Genomic DNA, 25,480 nt, shown 5'->3' with positions numbered 1-25,480 from the left:
AATTTTTGGTAATTAAATAAATGAACCAATACGCAACATCGATTCTTACTATTCATGATCAACGTAACGGATGAATACGTTGTCACGTTTAAATTAATATTTGACAAGTAATGAAAAATGTTCACACTATAAGTGACATGTAGCTTATGTTACGTGTTATAATTGATCTTGGTAGTTTTTAGTTTTGAATACAGATCGTGGAAGTGTTTCCTTTTATGTCTGTTTTTAAGCACAAAGTAACACAATGAGCTATCCGTGTTTTGCCCGCCACGTCCTAATTGACGTAACGGATGAATACGTTGTCAAGTTTAAATTAATATTTGAAAAGTAATGAAAAATGTTCACACTATAAGTGACACGTAGCTTATGTTACGTATTATAACTGATCTTGGACGAGTTTCCGATTTATTACGTTACGTATTACGATTTCAAATAACTGGACATTTTTATTTTGAATTTATAAATTAATTAAACTTCGATATGTATCAAATTTATTATATTTACCAACATGATTTATACACATAATTTTCTTTCTGGACACAAATATATTTTAATGTATACACGACAATAAAATTTATAATAATGGTTATTACAAATAGTTATTTGAAGTAACAATACGCAATAGTTTTACCAACTTACAAACAATACTGACTATTATCTCTGATCTGGTACTGATTCTTTTATCCGCATTCACGGAGCGCAAAGTAATTCTATGTTGATACATGGATACAATTCTCTTGACGCACACTATAACATTCAATGTCCTCGTAGAAATACTAACATCTGAAGTTAATTCACTGGATTTGAAATCTATAAACGTTCCTGATCAAATATCCGTAGTTTTCTAATTAATAAGCATTTATCACAATTATCGCTTCAGAGACTTATTGTATACTGACTGTAGCAACCAAACAATACATATTACTGTCCTCTTGCGATGGCTTTTACACACGTTAAGCGATATTCTCGAAAATGCAGTTGTCCCAACAATACACGAAAACATATTATTGATTTTTACACTGACAATCTTCTACAACTTTAAAGAACAGGCGGGACTTGCGCAATACAAAGTTAACAATATGAGTTACGTACATTAAACTGAAACGAACGTAGATATTAAAATAAATGTATAACAGTAAATTTGTTAAACAGTTTAGACATATTATAATTTTGGTTTATAAACAACTAGGCTAAGAAAACATTAATGTTTATTCTAGTCAGAACATGCATAGTTTTAATGGTGACAACTTATTCTCATAATTAGATAGGGTCTTCCACGAGTTTCTTAAGCCACACAGTGATAACTAGGTAGAATATCACATGGATTTTTATAAATTAGTGGCCACTCAATATTTACCGGATAAAGTATTCCACGAGATTTGACACATTAGTAGCCACACACTATTAAAAAAAAATTAACCATACTAGGTTTCCTATGGGTTTGCATATTATCGGCCACACAGTGCCAGTTGGGTATTGTTTTCCATGACTTTTCGCATATTAATAGCCAACAATGCTTGGTCGTTCAAGACGAAATTACGGTAGGTAACTAATTAAGTCGCTATAGTATAAAATGTACATTTCCATTTGATAAGAAACTCTTGTAAATACTTATATAAATAAAACATTTTTATAACGGAAGAATTTTGCTCTGTTTACTCTAAAGACTCAAACAGATGAAAATTGAAATACATCATCAACCTTCTACATGTTTAGGCGAGTATTGTTTCATGCAATAAGTTAGATAATAATTTACTTGTTTCAAACTCGTACCCCTTCCTCTTGTGGCTCACCTGTAAGTCTTAAGACTTATAACGCTAAAAACCGGATTTAGATACCCGAACTGGGCACATCACAGGTAACCCATAGCGTAATTCTATGCATATCAACAAACAAACAAAAATAATTCAACAACAGTCAAAATACATGTAAATTACACCATAAATGGGTACATCAACAAATTATTTGTTCACAATATCCTTGAGTCTGTAAACAACATATCCAAAGTTTAATCTATTCAGTGAGGATGTAATCAACTTGAGAAATTATCTGACTTTAAAGCTATACCTGTCATTCCACGATATTCTGAAAGAAAACATACCCTTGAATTACAATCTAGACAATGAAAATGTTCCCGGTAGTTTAAATCCTTGCAGTAATTACTTCCACATTCGGCTGCATTCGTAAATCTAACAAATAAAGATAAAGAATCTGTATATGTCACCAAAGAATTATAAGAACACGTTTAAAACTTGTACTATGCATTGGATGTTAAAGAAACTGAATTAAAAATATCTTTATAGATAAAATTACTACGCACAAATGACTGATATATGTAGTACGTTTATTTTAATACCTTGATGAATACCATGTATTATAAATCCCTCTAATTGATAAATTAATTAAAAATTATACAATTGATTTACGTTTTTCAACAGAAAATTTACATTTTAATAGCTTACCATCCGTAAATGATTTTAAACGATCAATCACATAATGAGAACAATGTTTTCTCTCTCTGTTGTTTTGCTTGTCTCTTCATCCGCATTTGTTTGTCTATTACCCAAAGAACATTCTATCTGTTCATTTTGTCTGTTTGTTAGTTATCTTTGTTTATTTCTCTGACTGTCTGAAATTCATCTATTTACTGTTATTCCGTTGAGGCTACTAGATCTTAGAAGAAACAAGCTCTCCTGTTTAAAGTTTTTGAAAGTATTTAAGGTATCAAATGGGATATTTTCTTTTTTGCTATTATCTACTTTATTCCAGTACTAAATGATAATTTAATCATAGTTAACATTATTTTTGGGCCACGTACATATCTCAACCTCCTACTCACCTTTTTACGTACCGAGTATAATCCATAGGTCTGTTTTTTTCGTGGTTCAGCTTCATTGGATGAAAGCAATTTTTTGTTTCTTGCACTGTTGAGAAAAACAGAATTGAAAACAAAAATGATTATCTTTTATTGTTTTCGGGTTGTTTTTTTACAAATAATCAACATTGTAGTACAAATGGTTTGTTTTAATTTCGGGCAAGACTACACGAGGGTTATCTGCGCTACCCGTCTCTAATTTAGCAATGTAAGTCTAGAGGGAAGGCAGATCGTCATCACCACCCACTGCCAACTCTTAGGCTACTCTTTTACCAACGAATAGTGGGATTGACCGTCATATTAAAACGTCTCCACGGCTGAAAGGACGAGCATTTTTGGTGTGTCGAGGATCCGAATTCGCGATCCTCGGATTACGAGTCAAGCGCCTTAACCACCTGGCCGTGTTGGACCGTGATACACATGGAGAAACAAGATAATATTTTAGTTATAGACACATCACAATTTGCCGATTTTTTGTTTGAAGTACGAAATAGTGTAACAAAGCTTTGCTGAATTAAATTTTCAACCAACTCATTCTGTTTGTCAAGAGAAGTTTTCAGTATGCACGGGCGTCACTTCATATTCTTCTCCGAGGTTTAAAAACGAAATAGATAGAGTGGTGTGAGATTTCAATGGCCACTTATAGTGTAATCGTTTTATTCCATGAGGAAAAAAGAAAGAAGAAAAGGTATAACTGTTGGTCTTAACGAAATCAGCGACTGATATAAATCATGGAGAAACTTTGAATCTTGTAGCAAACAACTTCGAGTTTGAGTTGGTGATCATTTAAGCGTAGCAATTATAACTACATGTGACGAAGGAAATCCACAGATTTCGAGTTATTGTTATTATATAAATTACTCTGATACACTGTACTTAATCATCTTCATAAGAGATAATTTTTGGTTAAGCCTAAACCTGAAATGTTGTGCTTAAAAACTAACGACATTTTTCTTCTTATGTTATTAGTTTATTTAATACAATAAATACCAAGTTGAAGGGCTTGTAATTTTTCGGTGTTTTTCCTCTCTAACGAGTGACGAATTTTTCTTTTATAAAGGTATAATTATAATGAAAGGTATAATTTGCTCATTCTTTCAGTGCCACTGGCTCCCCTTTGGCGAATTTAACTGCACGATGACTACCAAGCTAAATTCTGTAATTTATACACCTTAATGATTTTTCGCTTACAAACAGATTAAGTAAATTAAAAAATTATCTTTGTAATGGCGTGTCGTCCCACGAAAGTTGACCTAAGTTAGTGCTTCATTAATAAAATGTTACGGACTTAAAACCAAGACACAGTTTATTTTGTGACACCTAGCATTGTTTAACTTACCAATTTATTTTAAGTGTCAACAAAGTTTCAGTTGAATGTATTGTGATTTTTTAACTTTTTTTTTTGGTTTAGTTCTTTATCTTCCTGCGGGAAGTTGGCTTTAACATTGCATTCACGCGTGATGCTTACGTTAACCTAAAAGGGAAACGTACTAATTAAATGCGTACAGTATGAAAATTTAAACGCTCATACTACGTTGAAGAGAATAGTTAGGTGCTTATGACACAGTAAATTGGTTGGGTAAACAAGTATAATATGAAACAGTCTGTTAAATATGTTACAGTAAGTACATTGTTAAGACGCGCAAACACATATATAATTTTAAAATGAAACAAAAGACACTTAACATACTACCACATTTGTACGCAGCAAACAAAATATTTCAATAAGACTTTAACACGGTACATGTGTTAGGTAGAGATGAATACAATGGTGTAAGAAGCGGGGAAATATAACCCCCTTACACTTTTATCAATATACATTGAAATTTTGAAAATTACTCTCAGGAAAACCACGATATTGCACGAAATTTAATACAGAGCTCTAAAGAGATCCCTGGATCCGGGCTGTAACGGGTGTGCCTGTGAAGCACGCTCCCTCACTTCGCTCAGGGCAAACAAACCTTGTTCCTTTCTTACTTCTAATTTGCCTCTTACACCTTTGGAATATAATACAATACGTATGTTGCATAGATAATAACATAACAAAAATCTAACGACAAATACGTTTAAGGAACACGAATATGAAACAGTAAATATTTATGTTAAACGTTAATATAGCTCATTATTGTAATAAAAATATTTTGGTTAAATATTGGTTAGATATGAATATGACATAGTAGCTGTATTGGATAGATATGAATGAAAATAGTAAATCCGTTGATTAGACATAAATATAACATAGTAACTACATTGGATGGACGTAAAAATATCATAATAAACCTACTGGTTATACATGAATATTATATAATAAATGTGTTGAAGAGACGCATATTAAATTTATTGTTCAAATATTAACAGGCAATAAAAATCTATTAAACGTATAATAAATCTCTAATAAGTGCTAGCGAATTCAGATGTTGGATTTGTGCTTTTTTAATGAAATGAAAATATTGTCGAAACACAAGCTAAAAATTATCACAAGGGATCAAACAGCTAAAAAAAATGTTTGTTTCCTATGTGTTAAGCTTTTTTTTTTGTTTGTTTGGAAATTTCGCACAAAGCTACTCGAGGGCTATCCGTGCTAGCCGTCCTTAATTTAGCAGTGTAAGACTAGAGGGAAGGCAGCTAGTCATCACCACCCACCGCCAACTCTTGGGCTACTCTTTTACCAACGAATAGTGGGATTGACCGTCACATTATACACCCCCACGGCTGGGAGGGCGAGCATGTTTAGCGCGACGCGAGCGCGAACCCGCGACCCTCGGATTACGAGTCGCACGCCTTACGCGCTAGGCCATGCCGGGCCATGTGTGTTAAGCAGAAAGTTACACAATACGCTATCTGTGCTCAGCCCTAGTTGTTATGACGCTCAACTCAGGACCTGGGGGTCGCGGGTTCAAATCTTCTCACCGAAACTATCTCCCCCTTTCAATTGTGGTGGATGTTATAATATGATGGTCATTCCTACTATTCGATTAGAGCCCGACATGGCCAGGTGGGTTAATTCGTTCGACTCGTAATCTGAGGGTTGCGGGTTCGAATCCCCGTCGCATCAAATATGATCGCCCTTTCAGCCGTGAGGCGTTATAGTGTGACGGTCAGTCCCACTTATCGTTGGTAAAAGAGTAGCCCAAGAGTTGGCGATCTAGCGCATATAGCCCTCGTGTAGCTTTGCGCGAAATTCAAAAACAAACAATTTATTTGGTTAGAGCTGGTGGTAGATGATGTTCACTAGCTGCTTTTCCTGTAATTTGTCACTTTTAAATGAAGTATCGTAAATAGCCCTTGAATGGCTTTATGCGTAATCCAGTGAGCAACTATGTCTTGCGTATAGCAAGTATCGGAAAGTGATTTTAGGGAAACAAAGACAAACTAAACATAAACAATAAAAATGAACGAGCAAAATGAAAGATTAATTCCTATTATTTGCAAATAATACCGTCCGTAGCATTCTTTCATTTATCAGTATACAAATAACATGCGTATTACTGAACAACAACCATAGTGAGATGTAGAAATTTATTTTAATCGAAATGTAGCTTCAATAACAATGATTTGAAAAATTATTTTAGAATATTGATAAGTGCCAGTTCTGTACAATGCGTCTCATGCTCTTCCCCGTTCAAGTAAATCATATGATAACAAAAAATAATGATGTGACTAATGTATTTTTCGCCCCTATACAGTCTCAGGGCTGCTTCATTTGTAACTAAGATTGAATGAAAAGGATGCGCTCGTATGCCTCACAGTATTAAACATCTACTTTTATGAGATGTAACAGTCAAAATATATGATTATTGTAATACAAAAATACTGTTTTATGCAAATACTAAAGAAGTAAAACTAACAAATGAAAGTTTCGAGAAATATTTGTTCCAGAGAACTTGAATATCAGCACTCTAGCGTGATATACACATATTTTATCTTCGTTACTATAATAATAATAATGCACACTTTTATACTATATTTCTCTATTAAACAGTATTGTCTCGCTATAAGGTATAGTTGAATTAAAGTCATTCATTAGTAATAAAGAAACAAAAATATCAATTGAAAAATACAATAAAGGTAAAGACTGAAAAATATTACTGGCAGTTACGTTAATTCAAAGTAACAGAATGATTAATTACAGAGAGTAAGTGGTAAAAAAAAAAAAAGATTTTGAAGGGAAAGCTAAAATGACAATTTTTATCTCGTCTGAAAGAGTTTTCATTAGACATTGAATTTGTAGCGCCATCTGTCTTTGTCAGGATTTTCAAGTGTAATATGTGGTATCTTTCTACGGCTAGTCCCGCCCATCGGTAATAAGCTTTTTCAAGCATAATGGAAAGTTGGCTCAAGATAAAAAAAAATAGTAAAGAAAAAATAATGTATTAGATTCATTAGATGATAAAAACTATTCAGGGAATAAGAGATTCAGAAAGAAACTAAGCACTCTATACCATACAAAACAGATTCTTTATCTAAACTAAGCACTCTATACCATACAAAACAGATTCTTTATTTAAACTAAGCACTCTATACCATACAAAACAGATTCTTCATCTAAACTAAGCACTCTATACCATACAAAACAGATTCTTTATCTAAACTAAGCACTCTATACCATACAAAACAGATTCTTTATCTAAACTAAGCACTCTATACCATACAAAACAGATACTTTATCTAAACTAAGCACTCTATACCATACAAAACAGATTCTTTATCTAAACTAAGCACTCTATACCATACAAAGCAGATTCTTTATCTATACTAAGCACTCTATACCATACAAAACAGATTCTTTATCTAAACTAAGCACTCTATACCATACAAAACAGATTCTTTATCTCAAATCATGGCAATACCTAATAATCTTCTAACCAGTTCTTTGGTGGGAATAATATGAGTTCTAACTTCAGCTAGACATATATTTTAAGTAGGATAAACAGTATGTTGGCTGAATGTTATCAAAGACGCCAGAATAATGGTAGGTGGCATTCTATACCAATTATTCTATCTCACGAAAATGAATGCCAATACCTGAGTAAACGACGTTCTGTTATCAAATATAATCACCCGGACTTTTCATTTGTGCTTGAAAAGTATTCATAACCAATTGTTTATCAAAGTTTTTATTTATTTAGTAAACTATAAGGAAATTTAATGCAAGCGCCGTACTCTGTGTATCAAATCACCATTCAAAATACACGAGTTATCAAAGCGTTAAAAATGTACGAATGAGAAATAAACTTATTTATTATTTTCTCAGCCTTTCACAAGATATATGACCTTATGTCGGTGTGCAGTTATTTTATCTCAGAATCTTGACAAGTCGAGTAAAATGAAAATTTCCACGAGCTTTCCAAAATGTTAAAAAAAAGAAAGATTGTGCCTATTCATACTGAGATAACTGTGACTTTTGAAGTGCACAACGTACTAGCATATAAAGCTACAGTTTACAGCAAAATACCATAACCGAACTGACTGTGTTTATGAGAAATATCTTTTCACTATCTCAGTTAAATAATAAACACTATCTAATGGAAGATTTGAATAGTTATTCATTCAATAAAATAGTCGATTTTAACGCAAAGTCACATTGGATTATTTGCTGGGTCCATCACGGGGAATCGAAATCCGAATTTTAGCGTGATAGGTCAGCAGACTGGGGACTAACTGAATGTGAAGTATAAGTAAGGAATTTCAGACAATTCATCAAGTTTCAGCCTTCGATATGTTTCTATGATCTAAAGAAAATATTTAAAAACTTTGATCTTAAAAACGTATTTAACGTATGAGATGAAATTCAAGCTTTGTTAAAACAGTAGGGGCATAGTTAATTATTAATAAACAAGAAGTAATAAATAGAAAGAGTTATTTTCAGACGAAAAAAGCTGTAACTTGAACATTGTATTCCTTTTTAACAGAAAAAAAAACCAGTAGTTGACACTAAGGGAAAAAGATAGCACACCGTGATAAACCAGCTTTCGAACGTTGCCACAGCTAATTACCTTCATAGGTTAAAACACATGATAATATGAACACACGTGTGTTAAACTGGAAGCCATAAGCAGACATATACTACTTTAAATTAGAAATATTTCAGGTTTTTCTTCCAAATAAGTAATTACGATTTTAGGTTTTGCTAGTGATACATAAAGGCTAATTTATCATTTATTTGATGTTCAGGTTTTTACAATAGAAGATAATCGTAAAGTTCGACCTTGACAGTAATAAATTATTTTGTTGTACATATACCTGGTTGATACGTTAAATAAATTGAAATTTCTTTTATTTTTTTTCGAAGAGTTGTCACTGCACACTCAAATGACATTCTGTGGTATGATTTTTTTGTTGTTCATTGCCTGTTCTAAGCTAGGTTTTCTGAAAATTTTAATAATGTTTTTAGATTAATGAAATTGTATTTCATATTTTTCTAATAATAACCTAATATACGGTTTTTTAATTTATGAATATTACATCTGAGCTCAGATGATGATATTTTATGAAAACAGTATTATATTCAAGAAAATAATTCAGAAGAAAGGTTTTTATTGAAACGAAACAAGAGCACAAGGCAACTTTTAAACCTGAAGACTACCAGAAACCTTGAAGTCCGTCACCAGAGGGCATGGCATTAAGATTTAAAAGAGAAAAAAGAAACTCTGAAATAAGTTTGTTTTTTTTAATGAACCTGAAATCTTTGTTTGATCCTTTAGAGGGGTGCAAGTTATCCATCTTTAGCGTATAGGAATGACATGTTGCTCAAGTCAACAGATGTCCTTGAGACTTTTAGAACATTTCTCTCCTATTGGAGATGTTATCACTTACTGTACTTGCGATAAGAAGCGAATACATTAAGCTATTAAATAAAAAAACAACTAAGAACTGAATTAACACTTTAATAGCCACTTGTTGACCATAACTAATGCGATAAGTTGAAAATTCTGAAAGGACAGTACTTAATCTTATGTGTTTCCAACATTTTTTATGGTATCAAAATATTTTTCCCAAGAAACGTTGCTTTCAAGGAAAAAATGTATAAAGTTATTAATCTAAACTGATATACTTTTTATAGGACTCCGCACAAAAATAAACCGTCTGTCTCGGTAGCAGTATATTTCTGTAAACAGGTTTGTATGTATTTAAATGTCCCTCAGCCAAATATTACGTAAGCATATGAAATCACTCAGTTGAAGCTCCCAAATAAGTTAAAAAACCAGAAAGAAACGAGAAAGATTTACGTGCTGATAATACTTGAAACATAAAAAATACACACAAAAAGAGCGATAAATCAATGACAAGAAAAATTAAAACCAGTACAGAAACCTGTGCATATGACCATAAAATTAATGCATAGGTCTCCCCTTTATCTTTTATCTAAGACTACGAAAAGAACATTGAAATACACTTATAACAATATTGGTTGGTAGTAGAGGAAACATACTATTACAGATGTTATCATAGCACTGAGAAAATTGGGCTTATGTTTTATTTACGTATGAGAGTTATCGCATGAAGTAATAAGAAGGATATGTTCTGAGATAAGCAAAATGTGATATTTAAAGCAATAAATTATGATATGGAAGACTTAATAGTACTTATTTATTTATTTTTGTTCCGTATTATTTTGCAATTAAAATTGACCTATATTCTCCATAATGATATAAAATTCATTACACTTACTCGATTCTTTACTGACTGAGGTCCTCAGCACAGAAGACGTTGTAGTAACTGATGAAATTATGGGTGATACTGGACTTGAAACTTGGGCTGGGAAAACTGTAGGAACGCCTTCTGGAGGCGCTTTAGCAGTCGCAACTTTAGATCCTAGGGCAGCTAGAGTTAGAATAGTTGCCATATCCTAAACGTAAAATGTGTTTTTACTAGTGAAGTATTATCTAAAGCAAAATAGAACATTTAATTTTCAACTGTACAAAATGATTTATTTGTATGATATCGAGAATTGCTCAGAACTAAATGTGGTATTTAAAGATCAAACTGTATCGTCTCGTACGTTCTTTTGAAACGTGATAACTTTGAGCTAATATTTGCAGTAAAAATGATTAGATAAATTACGTTAAAAATAAACTGATTCATGTTTAATTGCTAATTCAAGATTTCATATTATTTTATATAAACATATATTGTTAAATTATCTATTGCAACAAATAAGAAAACGCGGTTGCACCTAAAAACATTGTTTCGATCTTTTGAGAAATAATTTGAAATCTTTCGACAAATTCCAAATTTCATTCCCAATATTTAAGTATGACTTTAGAATTTCCTAATGAGACCTAGAGGCGCGTTTATTATTTCTTTAATACTTAAACTTTGAGAAGTTAGAGAAAGAATTAATTTTACCTGCTAGTCTTTCGAATGAAAATAATAATATGAATATGCTTAAGTGTTGACTGATATCATTCCTTAGATTTGGGTAATTAGTGAATTATTGCACAAGCATACTTATTAGTCACATGAAAGCAGAAGTAAAATTAAATACAAAATTAACAACGAAAGTTTTCGAAAGTGGGATTCTTAAACTTTTTAATGAATTCAAATGAACCTTTTTATTATCATATTCACGTAAGTGAATCTTGAAAATCGAATAAAAGCTAAACAAAAATATATTAAACGACATGTTTCATGATTTGCGTGAATAAATTTTAATTGTAAAATTATGAAACAAATTAAAATAATACAAAACTAGATGACCTACAATAATCTACATTTTTTTATATTTAAGTACTGACTGAATTAGAATTAAAACAAGGCTTGTCACCTGTCATTTTTATAATGATTATAATAATAATAATTTTACCCTAGGATTTTGAATGTTCATCACATTATTAGGTGACATAGGTGAACTATTTGACAAATTGTCAGCAACATTTGATCTTATAGATTCAAAAACAACGTCTTTTGAATGTGACGTCACTGTTGGACAGGTAAACTTGTGTGCACTTGACAGTGCTTCTGATTTAGGTATGGCACTTGAGGAATGAGACTCATAAGATGGCGCTTCAGTAGCTAGAGGTAAATGTTGATTTACGACGATAGATCTTGACGCTTGTTGCATAATTGGAAAGTAAGGAAATTGTAATGCTGGAGAGGGCATGTTCTCTAAAATTTTGCCTAAAAAAAGAAAGAGATGGAATAATATAGTAAAACATAAATCTCATTATTTTGCATGTGTCTTGGTTTAACACATTTATATAAACACTGCAGACTATCCTAAGACGTCGTGAAATTCCTAAACCATGATTTATTTTCTAATGAATACACATGTAAGCAAACACCTATAAAATTCAAAACATCAATACTACCGTATTTTAATCCAAACTCAAATGATGCATCAAAGTACCATATATGACTTACCGTATTTTAAAAGGACTGCATATTAATTAATTCAACTGAGAATTCCAAAATATAAATCATTATCACACTAACTGTTTCTACGACTGCGTGTGTGTTTGTGTGTTTTCTTACAGCAAAGCCACATCGGGGCTATCTTCTGTGCCCACCGAGGGGAATCGAACCCCTGATTTTGCGTTGTAAATCCATAGACTGTACTAGCGGAGGGCTTCTACGAGTGCGCAAACTATATAGTGACGATTATGATTACAATCATAAAACAAAACAAAAGACATGAATACTGTCTTATTTTAAAAAAGGCTATCCTAACTTCCCCACCCTCAATGCAGTTTCCATATCTAGTTCATATACATAGGAACAATCTCTCAACCCTACCAAAAAAAACAAACAGGAAGAAAAGTAAAGATAGCATACTAAACAATTACACAATATTTACTGAAGATCATAACGACAAATACATAACAACAAATATATAACAATAGATACATAACAACAAATGCATAACAACAAATATATAACAATTAATACATAACGACAAATACATAACAATAAATACATAACAACGAATAGATAACAATAAATACATAACAATAAATCTCTTTCCAAGGACCCACTAATTATTGGTTACAAACATGATACAAACCTAAAAGAAATTATTGTAAGTAGCAACCATAAACAAACAAGGTACACCAAGCTCTTAAACATGGAAATGAAACAGATGAGTCATTTCACCACATAAAAACATCACCACTCAAGAAAATGGAGCAAAAAAAACAACTTTCAACATAAGACAATCCGTTACATGCGCCACTGATTGTATCATTTATTAAAAACTTTACAAAAATTGCAGCAGTTTATACATTGAACAAGTAAGCTGACGGCTCGTTGACTAAGCACGTGAAAATGTTAAACCATATTACAAATACATGTAATATGTATTTTGTTGTTAATATTGAATTGTATTTATGCATTTAATTTCTTGGTTCATCCAAATTCTTATTCATCTCAAAAGTAACTTTTCTCGATTTTATGTGAAGGATAAAGAAATGTAAATGTGACCTTTGTCTACACGTGAGGGCCAAAATATATTTTATATGGAAGTTGTTATACGTATAATGGGACTGCTATATAATAGTCTAAATATAGTCTGTCTTTTGACACATAAGCATTTTTTATAAGTATACTAAATGTGTTGCAGGTGCAATTGTGCAATATTGCTCAGTTTAACGTCACATTTCCTACATTGCACCCATTTTTTTAATGTAAACGCCATCTGCAACATACGTTTACAATACTATGTTTATCATCACGAAACATGGGAAGTATTGAAAAGTAATATTGCTGAAAGATGGTGTTGGGTCAATCAATCAACGAGTGATGTCTTCACTGTTCCAGAAGTTGGCGGCTATGGCTTACCATTTTCTCTCTATCTCTGCGGAAAGGAACTACTTCTAACGTCAAAAATCAACCATGCTTTTATGTCGTCTAATCACCTCTGTCTTTGCTTTCCCAATACTATTTTTACTTTTACGAATTTTTTTGGAGTTTCCGTCTACATTCTTGTTTTTAAGCTGAACATGCATGTGTCGTATTGCAATATAATAGGCTTAATACTAATGTCTTAAGACATGTATAATTATTTATTTACTTCTGTTCAAACTGAGATTATTTTTTGTTCACTATACTATTGTTTTATATACATTTGCCTTTTCTAAATAAAAAGTATTTTTGGTAGTTTCAAAAATATTTTCAGCCATTTTTGCCCATACTGTTTTTCATATGCGTGCTTAAATATCTAAGTTTGAAGTCTTCAGTTTCGTATTTTACTTCAGTATTTAATCTGGCTATAGTTCTTATTTGTTAATAATATGCATTTTGTTATTTATTTTGAGTTAATATTTTAACGCTAACTTCACCAGAAACTGAAAATTTTCTGGTTTTTTATATCTGGAACTGTTCGTTCTTAAGTACAAAGCTACACAAAGGACTACCTGTGCTCTGTCGACAACGAGTATCGAAACCCGGTTTCTAGCAGTACAAGTCCGCGGACCTACCACTGTGTCACTCGGGAGCTTGAAAGCATGTTTGGTGAGACGGGGATTAGAACCCGCGATCTTAAGATTAGAAGATCTTAAGCTAGAAACGCTTAGCAACAATAGAATAAAACGTTCTGTAAAATATGCACCAATTATGTTTGCTTTTAGAAAATAATTTTCTTTTCAACTATCTATAGACTGTTTCAAAATATTAATAATTTCTTTTGACTGCATTAAAAAAAATCCACAAACATATTTGTTTTTCGTATTAATATGATACCAGATTCCTATTTTTCACATATAAGTTTAAATTTATTACTATTTCGACTGTCTTCAAAGAGGTAGTTTTTCCTCTTTAGAGCTAGAGATGATTTAGTATTTAGCATGACCAAACTATAAACTTGAAGGTTCAGAGTTCGCTACAAAAACGCGCTTTGCAATCTGGGATCGATTACACACTTTGTAAGAGTGATTGGCATTCAAATATCACTATTCGATGATACAGAAGCAGTTCACGAGCCAGTAGTGGATGAAATTGATTTGTTGCCTTCTCCCTAGTCTATCATTACAAAACTAGATACAACTATGCAGAGATAAACCCTGTATAGCTTTGCGCAAACCTTCCAAACAAACTTTTCATATTCTGCAGTTCTCCTCATCCAATGTTACACTATTTCCATTACACATTTTCACCTTTCTTTGTACTTCAGTTTATTTTCACAAACTTAGTAACCACTTACCGTTTAACCTTTTAATGTACATTATACCATGCGGGTAGAAAATTTCATTTCCAATTTCGTTTAATGGAAGATTGTTTCCACTAAATTATTATTTTTTCACATCAAGTTATTTTTTTTATATGCATTTCTTATTACCACCATAGAAACACCATCACCAGTTGCATTCTATGGACATTGTGGGACGTTCAATGGTGAGATGGGGAAACAGAAGTGTTGGTCATTACCCGAAACTTTATTACATCTAGTCGTGTTGTTAAAGGAAAATCTTATAAAGAAATAGAAACTAGGGCTCAATAGTCAAACGGAAATCGGAGGTAAAGCATGTGTATCTGTAATTTATTATACTGAGAACAACAACAAGAAAACATACAAACAACAACATGAAATAAACGGTTAAAAATACCAGCGCTGGAACCACCAAGGGTAAATAAAGTAATAAAGATAAAATAAATGAAAGTGATTCAGCTATATTATCGTTAGTTCTTACAAGTGCCTGTAACCAAAATCATTCGTTAACTAATTGTATATATATATATATATAATATTGAAATGTAATATATCGTTCAACAGATATATTGTAATTTTACATAAAGATGGTTTGACAAGGTCTTTTTGCATGAATTAATGACCAAGTATGATGACTAATATCGATCTTAACATATGATTTTTATAGAAAAACGTATGACAACAGAATAAGTCTTTGTCAACTTTATGTGTCTTATGTGTTTGAAATTAAACCGGGTGTAAATCCGAACACACGCGTAACACAAAACTTTAGTTTGTGTTATATTGTTATACAAGGTGAATCATCAGGGTTTGTCTTCTCTGTTAATTCAGATTAGGTGAAGTACTATTTACTCAATGACTTCAACTTTGTACTAAATTTAGATTTGAAGAAAATACTCTTGAAAAGCGATCAGAGACAACGGTGTGTTATTTGAGATGATGTTAAATCATGTGCAAAATCTGTTTCTCTTCAATATTCTAAGTCTATTTCTTATTAGATCGCTGGAGGAAAGCCACCATCCATTACAATTTTCAAAATGTCAACTTAAAAAACAACAACAACGAAAATAAAAGACAACGTTAAGTCCTTTCGTCATTCATTCAGTCATCGATCTTACTCTGTACAAACCCGGACTTGAGTTATTCTCACGAGTTTTTGCTTTTTTATTAATCAGAGAGATTGAACACTTTGTTATTTTTTAAGCGATTTGGACATGGTGAAGGAAAATAAACGAAGTTATTTCTTGAATAACTGTATAAATCGTTGTTATTTTACTATAGGCTGGAATTAGAACGAATTATAATTTCATTTATTTTTAAGTTCTCAATGTTAACTGTTTAATTATAATTACATTTCGTCAGGATAACAAACAGTTCAATTATTCTTTTCATTTTACCCTTCCTGATATATTTATTTTGTAACTACAGTTTTCTTCGTATTTGACCAAAGATAATACTTTGACAAACAAGGTGGTAAGAAACTGTAGTGTTAGTGCTGTCTAAAACATAAGAACTATAGTGAAATTCGAGTTTATTTGCAGGAGATAAATTATAAAGATAAACACTACTTATACATGTTTTCTAATAATGTTCATGTATCGAGATGCGACATTTATTTGTTTTGTTTCAGTACCCTGTTTACCACAGGGGAACAAAAACAAACAAACCTGGATTTTAGCATTTTAAGTCCGTTAACTTACTTACGATATATCGAGGGACAGATGTGCAAGGTGACTCAATATGCTTTGTAATAAATTGGTAAGAGATTCATAACAATAGCTACAAAAAGCTATCATTACTTTGAGTTTCAATAATAAAGATTGTGTTCAGTTCTACTTCTGCAAAATACGTATCTTTTGTTTGTTTGTTGAAAACGGTTTTTTTAACTATAAAAACCAAATCGTTTTCTCTGTCAGCTAAAGGTGTTTTTTGTTTGTTTTTCTTTAATTACGCACGCCAAATTATTAAGTGCTTTTCGCTGTACATCAAATTACATTTTGTATGATTTATATATATTATGTATTAATCCATAACAAAACGTTCTGTAGAAAATTTTGAAATCAAAAATATAACAAAGGAATTTACCAAAAATAGTGGGCTCGGCCTGGCCAGGTGGTTAAGGCACTCGACTCGTAATCCGCGGGTTCGAATCCTGTCGCACCAAACATACTCGCCCTTTCAGCTGTGGGGGCGTTTTAATGTGATGGTCAATCCCATTATTCGTTGGTAAAAGAGTAGCCCAAGAGTTGGCGCTGGGTAGTGACGACTACCTGCCTTTCCTCTAGTTTTATTCTGCTAAATTAGGGACGGCTAGCGCAGATAACCCTCGTTTAGAGGCTTTGCGCGAAATTCAAAGCAAACCAAACCAACTACAAATAGTTAATTATAGCTAATTATAACTCAAACATTTTTCACGTAACAGCTTAAACTAAAATACTAAATACCAGTTATTTATTCACCACATGTGGTATTTATAAATATGGTTGTGAGTTAATCTATATAGCACTATTTCCAGTTTAATAAACTCCACAAATTTAATAACACGCTCAACTGTATCGTACAAATATGATGAATAACGTAACAACATTAGATAAACAAACATATGCGTTTTTCAACAAAAAAATAGCTGAAGATAACTGACAGACCAACTGATCTGTGAATGGACGAGCCAAAAAAAAAATCTTGACAAGTAGATACAGTTGGATAAAGTAAGTCTGTAATATTTAGAGAAAGATTTGTTGGGCATATTTTCCCTGGCAGTGGTACGTTCCTATAGCCAAATTTTATCTTAGAACATGTAATCACTCATTCTATCCGAAACAGCAAGATAAATTTCCAAGTTTTTATATTTTTCTATTACAGGTTCACTGACATTTTCTAGTAAGCGTAATACTTCCAAGTCAGTTTATGTCACTGATGTTACCTTTCAAAACACAAATTAAAGGCAATTTATTTTAGATAATAATAATTTATTTTTTTATACAGGGATTGGCTGGCGATGTTCATTGTTGGTTTGTTTTTTTGAATTTCGTGCAAAGCTACTCGAGGATTATCTGTGCTAGCCGTCCCTAAGTTAGCAGTGTACGACTAGAGGGAAGGCAGCTAGTTATCACCACCCGCCACCAACTCTTAGGCTACTCTTTTACCAACGAATAGTGGGATTGACTGTCACATTATAATGCTACCGCAGCTGAAAGGGCGAGCATGTTTGATCTGACAGGGATGCGAAACCGCGACCCTCAGATTCCGAGTCGCACGCCTTAACCCACCTGACCATGCCGGGTCACGAAATACTTTGTAATCAATGCCTCAAACTTACAATTGTGCAGTTTCTAAAGTGGCAAACAGAATCCGACACGGCCAGTGGTTAGGGCGCTCGATTTGTTATCTGAAGGTCACGGGTTCGAATCCCTGTCACACCAAACATGCTCGCCCTTTCAGCCGCGAGGGTATTATAAAGTTACGGTCAATTCTATTATTCATTGGTAAAAGAATAGCCCAAAAGTTGGAGGTGGGTATGACTAGATGCTTTCCTTTACACTCCTAAATTAGGGACGGCTAGCGCAGATAGCCCTCGTGCAGCTTTGCGCGAAAAAAAAACAAATAAAAAAGACATATTCAAAAAATGGTTTTTATTATGAAAAGTATGCAAACTTCACCTCTCTGACAACTATTGTCCTCTGTACAACAAGCCTGTGTCTAGATACGTTCACCTACCAATTCTTCAGTTCTACAATACAATTATACAGCGGATATCTGCGAATAGTGAAGGTCTAATTGAAGATTTATCACAAAGAAATTAACTGCTCATGCAGTGAGCTATGAACAGTTGCAATAAAATAGAACTTTTGAGAAAATAAACATCTACCTCTCTCTTTGTCTCTCTCCCTGTACTGTAATTTATTAAAATTATACTTAAGGTTATTCCACCTAAAATGATTAGATTGTGAATGTCACGAGCTATTACAACATTCAAGAATTGTTTATAGCGTGTGTTGTTTTTTTAGCTCTTTCTCATTTCGATTAATTAGGAAAACAACTCATTATGATTATGTGACGATGTTTTTATAACCTCATTCTGAGTTGTTGTAAGGCCACGTGCCGCAGTTTCTTCTTTAAAAAGAGAGAAATTCCAAACATTTTATGACAAAGAGTTCTGGAACTCACAAGTCATTGCATAAATGTATTAATGACACAAGACAAGACTTAACAATAATAGAAGATAGAGTAAAATAACACGATATCTAACAGTTATTCTGATTGATCTTTGTACCATGACGTAATCAGCTATATGAATAATTATACAAAACGCAAAAATATTTTGCCTGTGAATCTTCACAGCAAACCGAGGACAATGCAAACAGGACGCGAACATAAAGAATTCGAATACACGTAAATATTAATTTAAAACATTATAATAGTATTGTAATCACCTCAGGAACTGAACCCTACATTTTATTGTATTGAACACTAAAATTTATAAATGAATCATCTAAAGAGAGTGAGGAGTTAAAAACACATAGAAATAGTCAACTTACGATCATATCGTGTAAAATCTGTTTGCCTCTCTCTCGTTTGTACAAAATGATAATATAAATACGTATCAATGTTATATCTGAGGTGTTCTTACGTGTGGGAATCTCAAAGCCTGAATTTTCACATGCATAGGGCATTGAACTTACGTTTGAAGTCTCATATTAAGCTTACCTGAGGTTCAAATGCCTACCCGAGAAAGTGACGCACGGAACAAAAAAACAGAAGAAAAAAAAGAGGCATAAAATAAATGAAATATGTGGTAATACAATGATTGCTTATTGTCAAGCTTGGAATGTAATTGTCCCATTTACAAACAATATCCACCGGAACTTGAACAAAATACATGTATAGTGTAATTACTTGGGAATAGTTATGGGTTTAATTATACAATTAAATTAAAATAGAGATAATCCTGAAAGTTCTTTGTTTTGAACACATGAACAAATAATGATTGTGTTAATTTTTAACACAAGCTGTTTTGTTAGAAACTTTGTTCCTTCTATTTTACAAAGTGTATGGTTGTTTCATAAGCAAGAATACTGTTAAAGCTATGTTGAAAGCTCAAAAAGGAAGAGTCTCGGAACGTTAGTAATAACAATAATCTGCAGTTCTAAGATGATCCAGTTTTAAGATTTGCACCAGGTGGCAGCACTTCTTGCTACTTCTTACTGTGTGTACAATTACGTGTATAATTGTAACTGTTTCTTTGCATGTGCTTAAGTCTTATATATTGGACAGTTTTACACCTTTGAATCCATTTGTAATTTTCTTCAGTGTGAAAGACTCAAGACCGGCTCTCTACGAAAAGCGAGTTTGACTAACAACCTAAATAAAAGAAATAAAAATAGTTCTATGAAACAATTTTGAAAGATGACTTTGACTAACAACCTGGTTCAAATGTGTTTTATATTATTTGTGAGAAGTACATTCAAATGACACTTCATGAGATGCTGCTTTAGCTGTAAGTCTACAAAATGTGATATTTAATGACGGTCTTCATGAGGTGAGTTTAACTGACAGTCTACAAGAAGTTAGTTTAACTAACAAATTACGAGAAATGCATTTGACTGACAGTTTACGAGAAGTCAGTTTAGCTGTTAGTTTACGTCTACAAGGAGTGACTTTGACTGACAGTTTACAAGAATTTAGTTTAACTGACTCTCGACAAGAGTTTAGCTTAACTGATAGTAAGTGTACAAGAAGTACATTCAACTTACAGCTTACGAGAAACTAGTTTAACTGCTGGTCTACGAAGAGTAATTGACAGTATAAGAGAATTGAGTTTAAACAACAGTTTACGAAATATTTTACTGGCACTTCACAAGAAGTTTGTTTAATTGAGAATCTACAATAAGTGAGTTTTATTGAAATTATAGGAAAAATAACTAAATTATCTTATTGAAATATAAAAAAAATATTTTTTTTTAATTACTGCTACATAACAACAATAGCAGTTAAACTAAGAAAATGTTATATGCCTTTTATCAAAATTTAATCGATAGTTGGAACTAAAACACGAGTGCAAATGTTGTGACCAGTTTCAGATTAACTGTAAAGAGGAACCGGGGCCATGTGTAAATTAGGCCTGTAAATCGACTATGAATAAAAATACCCGCTTAAAGCAATAAACTGCTTGAAAGAAGATAAAACTCGAGGCTTTATTTTCACTATAATAGCACAAGTCTTATGAATCACTAATGTTCTCAAACAAACTATATCGGTCTTACGAAAATAATAAAAGGGCTAATCACATTACTCAATTTTAACGAATAATTTTATTTTTTCTCTTTTATATCTTAAAAATGTGATTTATTTATGTCTTACCGAAGACTCTAATCTAAAACTATCCACTGTGTCATCATGACACAGAAATATTACATTTACATGAACGAACTTGCTGTCATGCGCTTTCTTAAGTTTGTTTCTCATGACTTAAACTGAGAAGACGTTTTGATTTAGCGGTAGATTTAATGATTTAGTATATATTAAATTAGGCTTACAGTACTTTATCTCTAAATACACAAATAAATAAATTAAATCAGACCGCTAATGAGATCGCCAATTTAATAGCGATTGAAATAGGTCTACAGTTATTTCTATTAAGGTTTAAACAACTATCATGTAAACCCTTATTTGGGGAATAATTTTAGTATGTAAACACGTCATATAATGAATTCTAAAAAATAAATATAACAAACTTGTTATCAGAGAAGCTGATAACACGTGCTCCTATGTGTGTGCGCGTTTGGCTGTGTCCTCTGGCGGATGAATTTGTTTGATATCTAAGTTACTAATATGGGAGGCTCTTTCGAAAACAAATAACTAACGCATAGGACAAGACGTAAAAATTAAGTGAATATCGATAATAAATATAGAATGTTTTTTTTTCTTTGTGCTAGATTGTTTATTTGGGGTGGGGTCAGTTTCTGGCAGTAAAAATTATCAAGTTCCCATATACGAAATGTTTTAAAGAAAATGTGTATTCAAAAGTTCTTGCACAACCTTGGATGTTCATTGTCCTGAGCAGCATAATTAAGAAGAACAGATGACTAAACAATGGAAGCTTGACAAGTTTTAGTTCTATTTATCCTTTGATATATAAACAATGAATAATTGCAGTACATCACTTTCAGTTATCTTACTAAAAACCTCGTAAAAACAAATTAAATAATTATATCATGCTGAAATTTTATTTCATATAAACAAGTGCACATATACTAACTGATTTCAAGTAAAACACTAATTTAAACTATCTGTTCTATAAAGTTCTGTGATTTAGAAGTTAGATTGGAGTCTAGTCGTCTCAAGTGTTTGACTATTATGCAGATTACATACCGCTCGAGTAAGCAATAGTTATTTTTTCGTGAACTTTGACATACTTAACGTAAATAATGTGATGTAATTTTACAAATAACATATATTTTTAAAAATACTTTCTTAAAACCTTTGATTTATTCACTTCCCGTTTCAACTCTTTAAGTACCGATTTCCTTTGTACTGGTTTGTTCTCAATTTCGCGCAAAGCTACACTAAGGCTATTTGCGCTAGCCGTCCCTAACTTATCAGTGCAAGACTAGTGGGAAGGCAGCTAGTCACTGCTACCTCTTGGGCTACTCTTTTACCAACGTATAGTGGAAATGACTGTAACTTTATAACGCCCTCAAAGCTGAAAGGGCAAGCATGTTTGGTGCGACGGGAATTCAAAACCACGACCCTCAGATTAGGAGTCTTAACCAATTGGCCATGTTGGGACGTCTTTGTAGTGGTTCCATATAAAGAATTTTAAGATTCCTGATGGATTTGTGTAACTACAAACTATTATATATTTGACAACAAATGGATTTTATTTTGAATTATTATATTGTTATAAAAGACGGAATGTTTTGTTTGTTCTTTTTTTGGTATCAGGGAATTTAAGAAACAAGAAATATATAAATCTGTCTCTAAATGATATCAGTCATGGTCGTGGCCATTTTAAATCATTTTTCTTAGTTGAGCATGCTAAGCCTCTTATAGTTTGGAAAATCTTGTCTTGCACCTTTAGTTAAGAAGCAGTGCTATAAAACAAAAGAATCTTATAATCTTATCTATGAAACCGAGCCCAACAATGGAGTTGTCTTGCATTTTTACCTCCGAGAATATTTGAAAGAAAATAAACGTTAATTTTTTTTTACTTATGTGTAAAATACTTACATTTATTTCTACCACATATTTGCTATGTGGAAGCAAAAACCACTTATATTTTGCCATCTTTTATGTTTTGTTGTTTTTCTTCAGAATTTCGCTCAAAACTATACAAAGAGTTATAAACACATAGCTACCCCTAATTTTGAATTGAAAGACCAGAAACGAGGCAGTTACTTAACTGTAATAACGGCTTACCCTTAGGTTACTCCTATTTATGAGAAGAGCGGAATTTGGCCGTCGTGACCCGAAAATGCAGAGCGCGACAACAGAAATTGAATCGTGAATATTTGGATGTATAGTCCGGACACGACAAACAATGAGCTAAGCCTGAACCTAAGTCTGTCCGTGTTTTTTTTTTCTGTTTGTTTTGTACTTAAGCACAAAGCCAAACAAAGAGCTACCTGTGCTCTACCCATTGCGGGTATCAAAACCCAGTTTCTCGCAGTATAAGTTCGCAGACATGCCCGCTGTGCCACTGGGGACAGGTTTTTTTTTTTTCTGAAAACAATTATAAAACGATCGCGCTAATTTAACTTTCTTTCGAAAGAGCAAATGTTTTGCTTATAAGAAACTGAACGTTTCAGTTGCTTTTTAAATGTTAACTAGACATTGATTACTAAAGGCAACAGCTTACACCTGATAATAATGACTTATTCTAAATTCTGAGTTTCGACTAATATGACCAATCATATTTCATACATCAGTCAGTTTCGTTCTTAAACAGCCAATCGCTTTTCCCATTAGAAGTGAAAGCGAAAGAGAGAGTATCATGATTAAAAGAGAATGAAAGATGTGCGAGATCGAGGGTAGTAAATATTAAAAATGAGGAACATACTTATTAGAAAATATATCAGTCTACCAGAATTCTCACTAAACTTTTTCAAGCAGCTTCACTTTCAAAAATGAAGCTGTGTCGTGGTTTTGAGTTTCTTTGATTTTAGAACAAAGAGCATTGGGCTAACTGCTGTATCCATTGTGGAGAATAGAGCACAAGATTTTAGCGGTGTAAGTCTGGAAGCTTTCCGCTGTCCCACCTGGGGACCCTAGTTTCGAGTTTAAATTTGTAATTCTCAAACATTGGTTTAAACAATTAATTAATGTAACAGAATAAAGAAAGTCTGGATTCTCAGATAACAGAATAAGAAGAGTCTGAACTCTCAGATAATAGAATAAGGAAAGTCTGGATTCTCAAATAATAGAATAAGGAAAGTCTGGATTCTCAAATAATAGAATAAGAAAAGTCTGGATTCTCAGATAATAGAATAAGGAAAGTCTGGATTCTCAAATAATAGAATAAGAAAAGTCTGGATTCTCAGATAATAGAATAAGAAAAGTCTGGATTTTCAGATAATAGAATAAGAAAAGCCTGGATTTTCAGATAATAGAATAAGAAAAGTCTGTGTCTTAAACAATATAATAAGACATATCTGGTTTCTCAGACAATAGAATAAGAAAAGTCTGGACTCTCAGAAAATAGAATAAGAAAAATCTGGACTGAGAAACCAGACAATAGAATAAGAAATGTCTGTCTCTTAAACAATATAATAAGAAATGTTTGGTCTCTCAGACAATAGAATAAGAATAGTCTAGTCTCCCAGATAATAGAATAGGATAAGTCTGGCCTCTCAAACAATAACAGTATTTCCAGAAACATAGTCTTTAATTTTCATTTCTAAAGATTGAAGTTTTTCAATTTAAACATCAGTAAAGTCCATTTAAAATAAAGTGTAACCGTGTGTTTTTCTACAAGCAAATGAAGATATTACAGAACTTTGAACCATGAAGTACACATTACAGTATATTCATAAGACAAATACTCTGTAGTAAATATATTAATTAAAATACGTATATAATCTTTTTTCTTCTATCGCGCGATTATAATACATACGTTGAAACTATAGGATTATACAAAGATTTATGACTGAGTGAACTGGGAGGGTTAACGACTGAATACAATAAGAATAATTATAAATTTGTTAACATAAGGACAGAAAATTTGTCGTTGCATTATATATATAGCTAATCTAACCAGTTACGACATAATTCTGGGCCCGGCATGGCCAGGAGGGTTAAGGCGTTCACCTCGTAATCTGAGGGTTGCGGGTTCGAATCCCCGTCGTACCAAACATACTCGCCCTTTCAGCCGTGGGAGCGTTATAATGTCGGTCAATCCGACTATTCGTTGGTAAACGAGTAGCCCAAGCGTTGGCGGTGGGTGATTGCCTTTCTTCTAGTCTTAT

General features: G+C 32.5%; 1 protein-coding gene across 7 annotated transcripts in view; it reads right to left on the bottom strand.

The window, feature by feature from the left end:
- LOC143223041 (zinc finger protein castor homolog 1-like) overlaps window positions 1-25,480 on the bottom strand; it is a 143,926-nt gene that overhangs the window by 22,621 nt on the left and 95,825 nt on the right. For 6 of the 7 annotated variants that reach the window (XM_076450418.1, XM_076450416.1, XM_076450417.1 and 3 more), the window contains 4 exons: window positions 11,682-11,995; window positions 10,547-10,724; window positions 2,840-2,924; window positions 2,102-2,189 (listed from right to left, as the gene is read on the bottom strand). In XM_076450418.1, the coding sequence (XP_076306533.1) occupies window positions 2,102-2,189; window positions 2,840-2,924; window positions 10,547-10,724; window positions 11,682-11,995 (665 nt within the window). The remainder of the gene's footprint in view (window positions 1-2,101; window positions 2,190-2,839; window positions 2,925-10,546; window positions 10,725-11,681; window positions 11,996-25,480) is intronic. The other variant, XM_076450421.1, reaches the window with a different exon arrangement.

Source organism: Tachypleus tridentatus, chromosome 8, assembly GCF_004210375.1.
Source record: "Tachypleus tridentatus isolate NWPU-2018 chromosome 8, ASM421037v1, whole genome shotgun sequence".
Taxonomy (NCBI): domain Eukaryota; kingdom Metazoa; phylum Arthropoda; class Merostomata; order Xiphosura; family Limulidae; genus Tachypleus; species Tachypleus tridentatus.
Note: the sequence above shows the minus strand (reverse complement) of the source record. Positions and strands in the feature narration are given on the sequence as shown.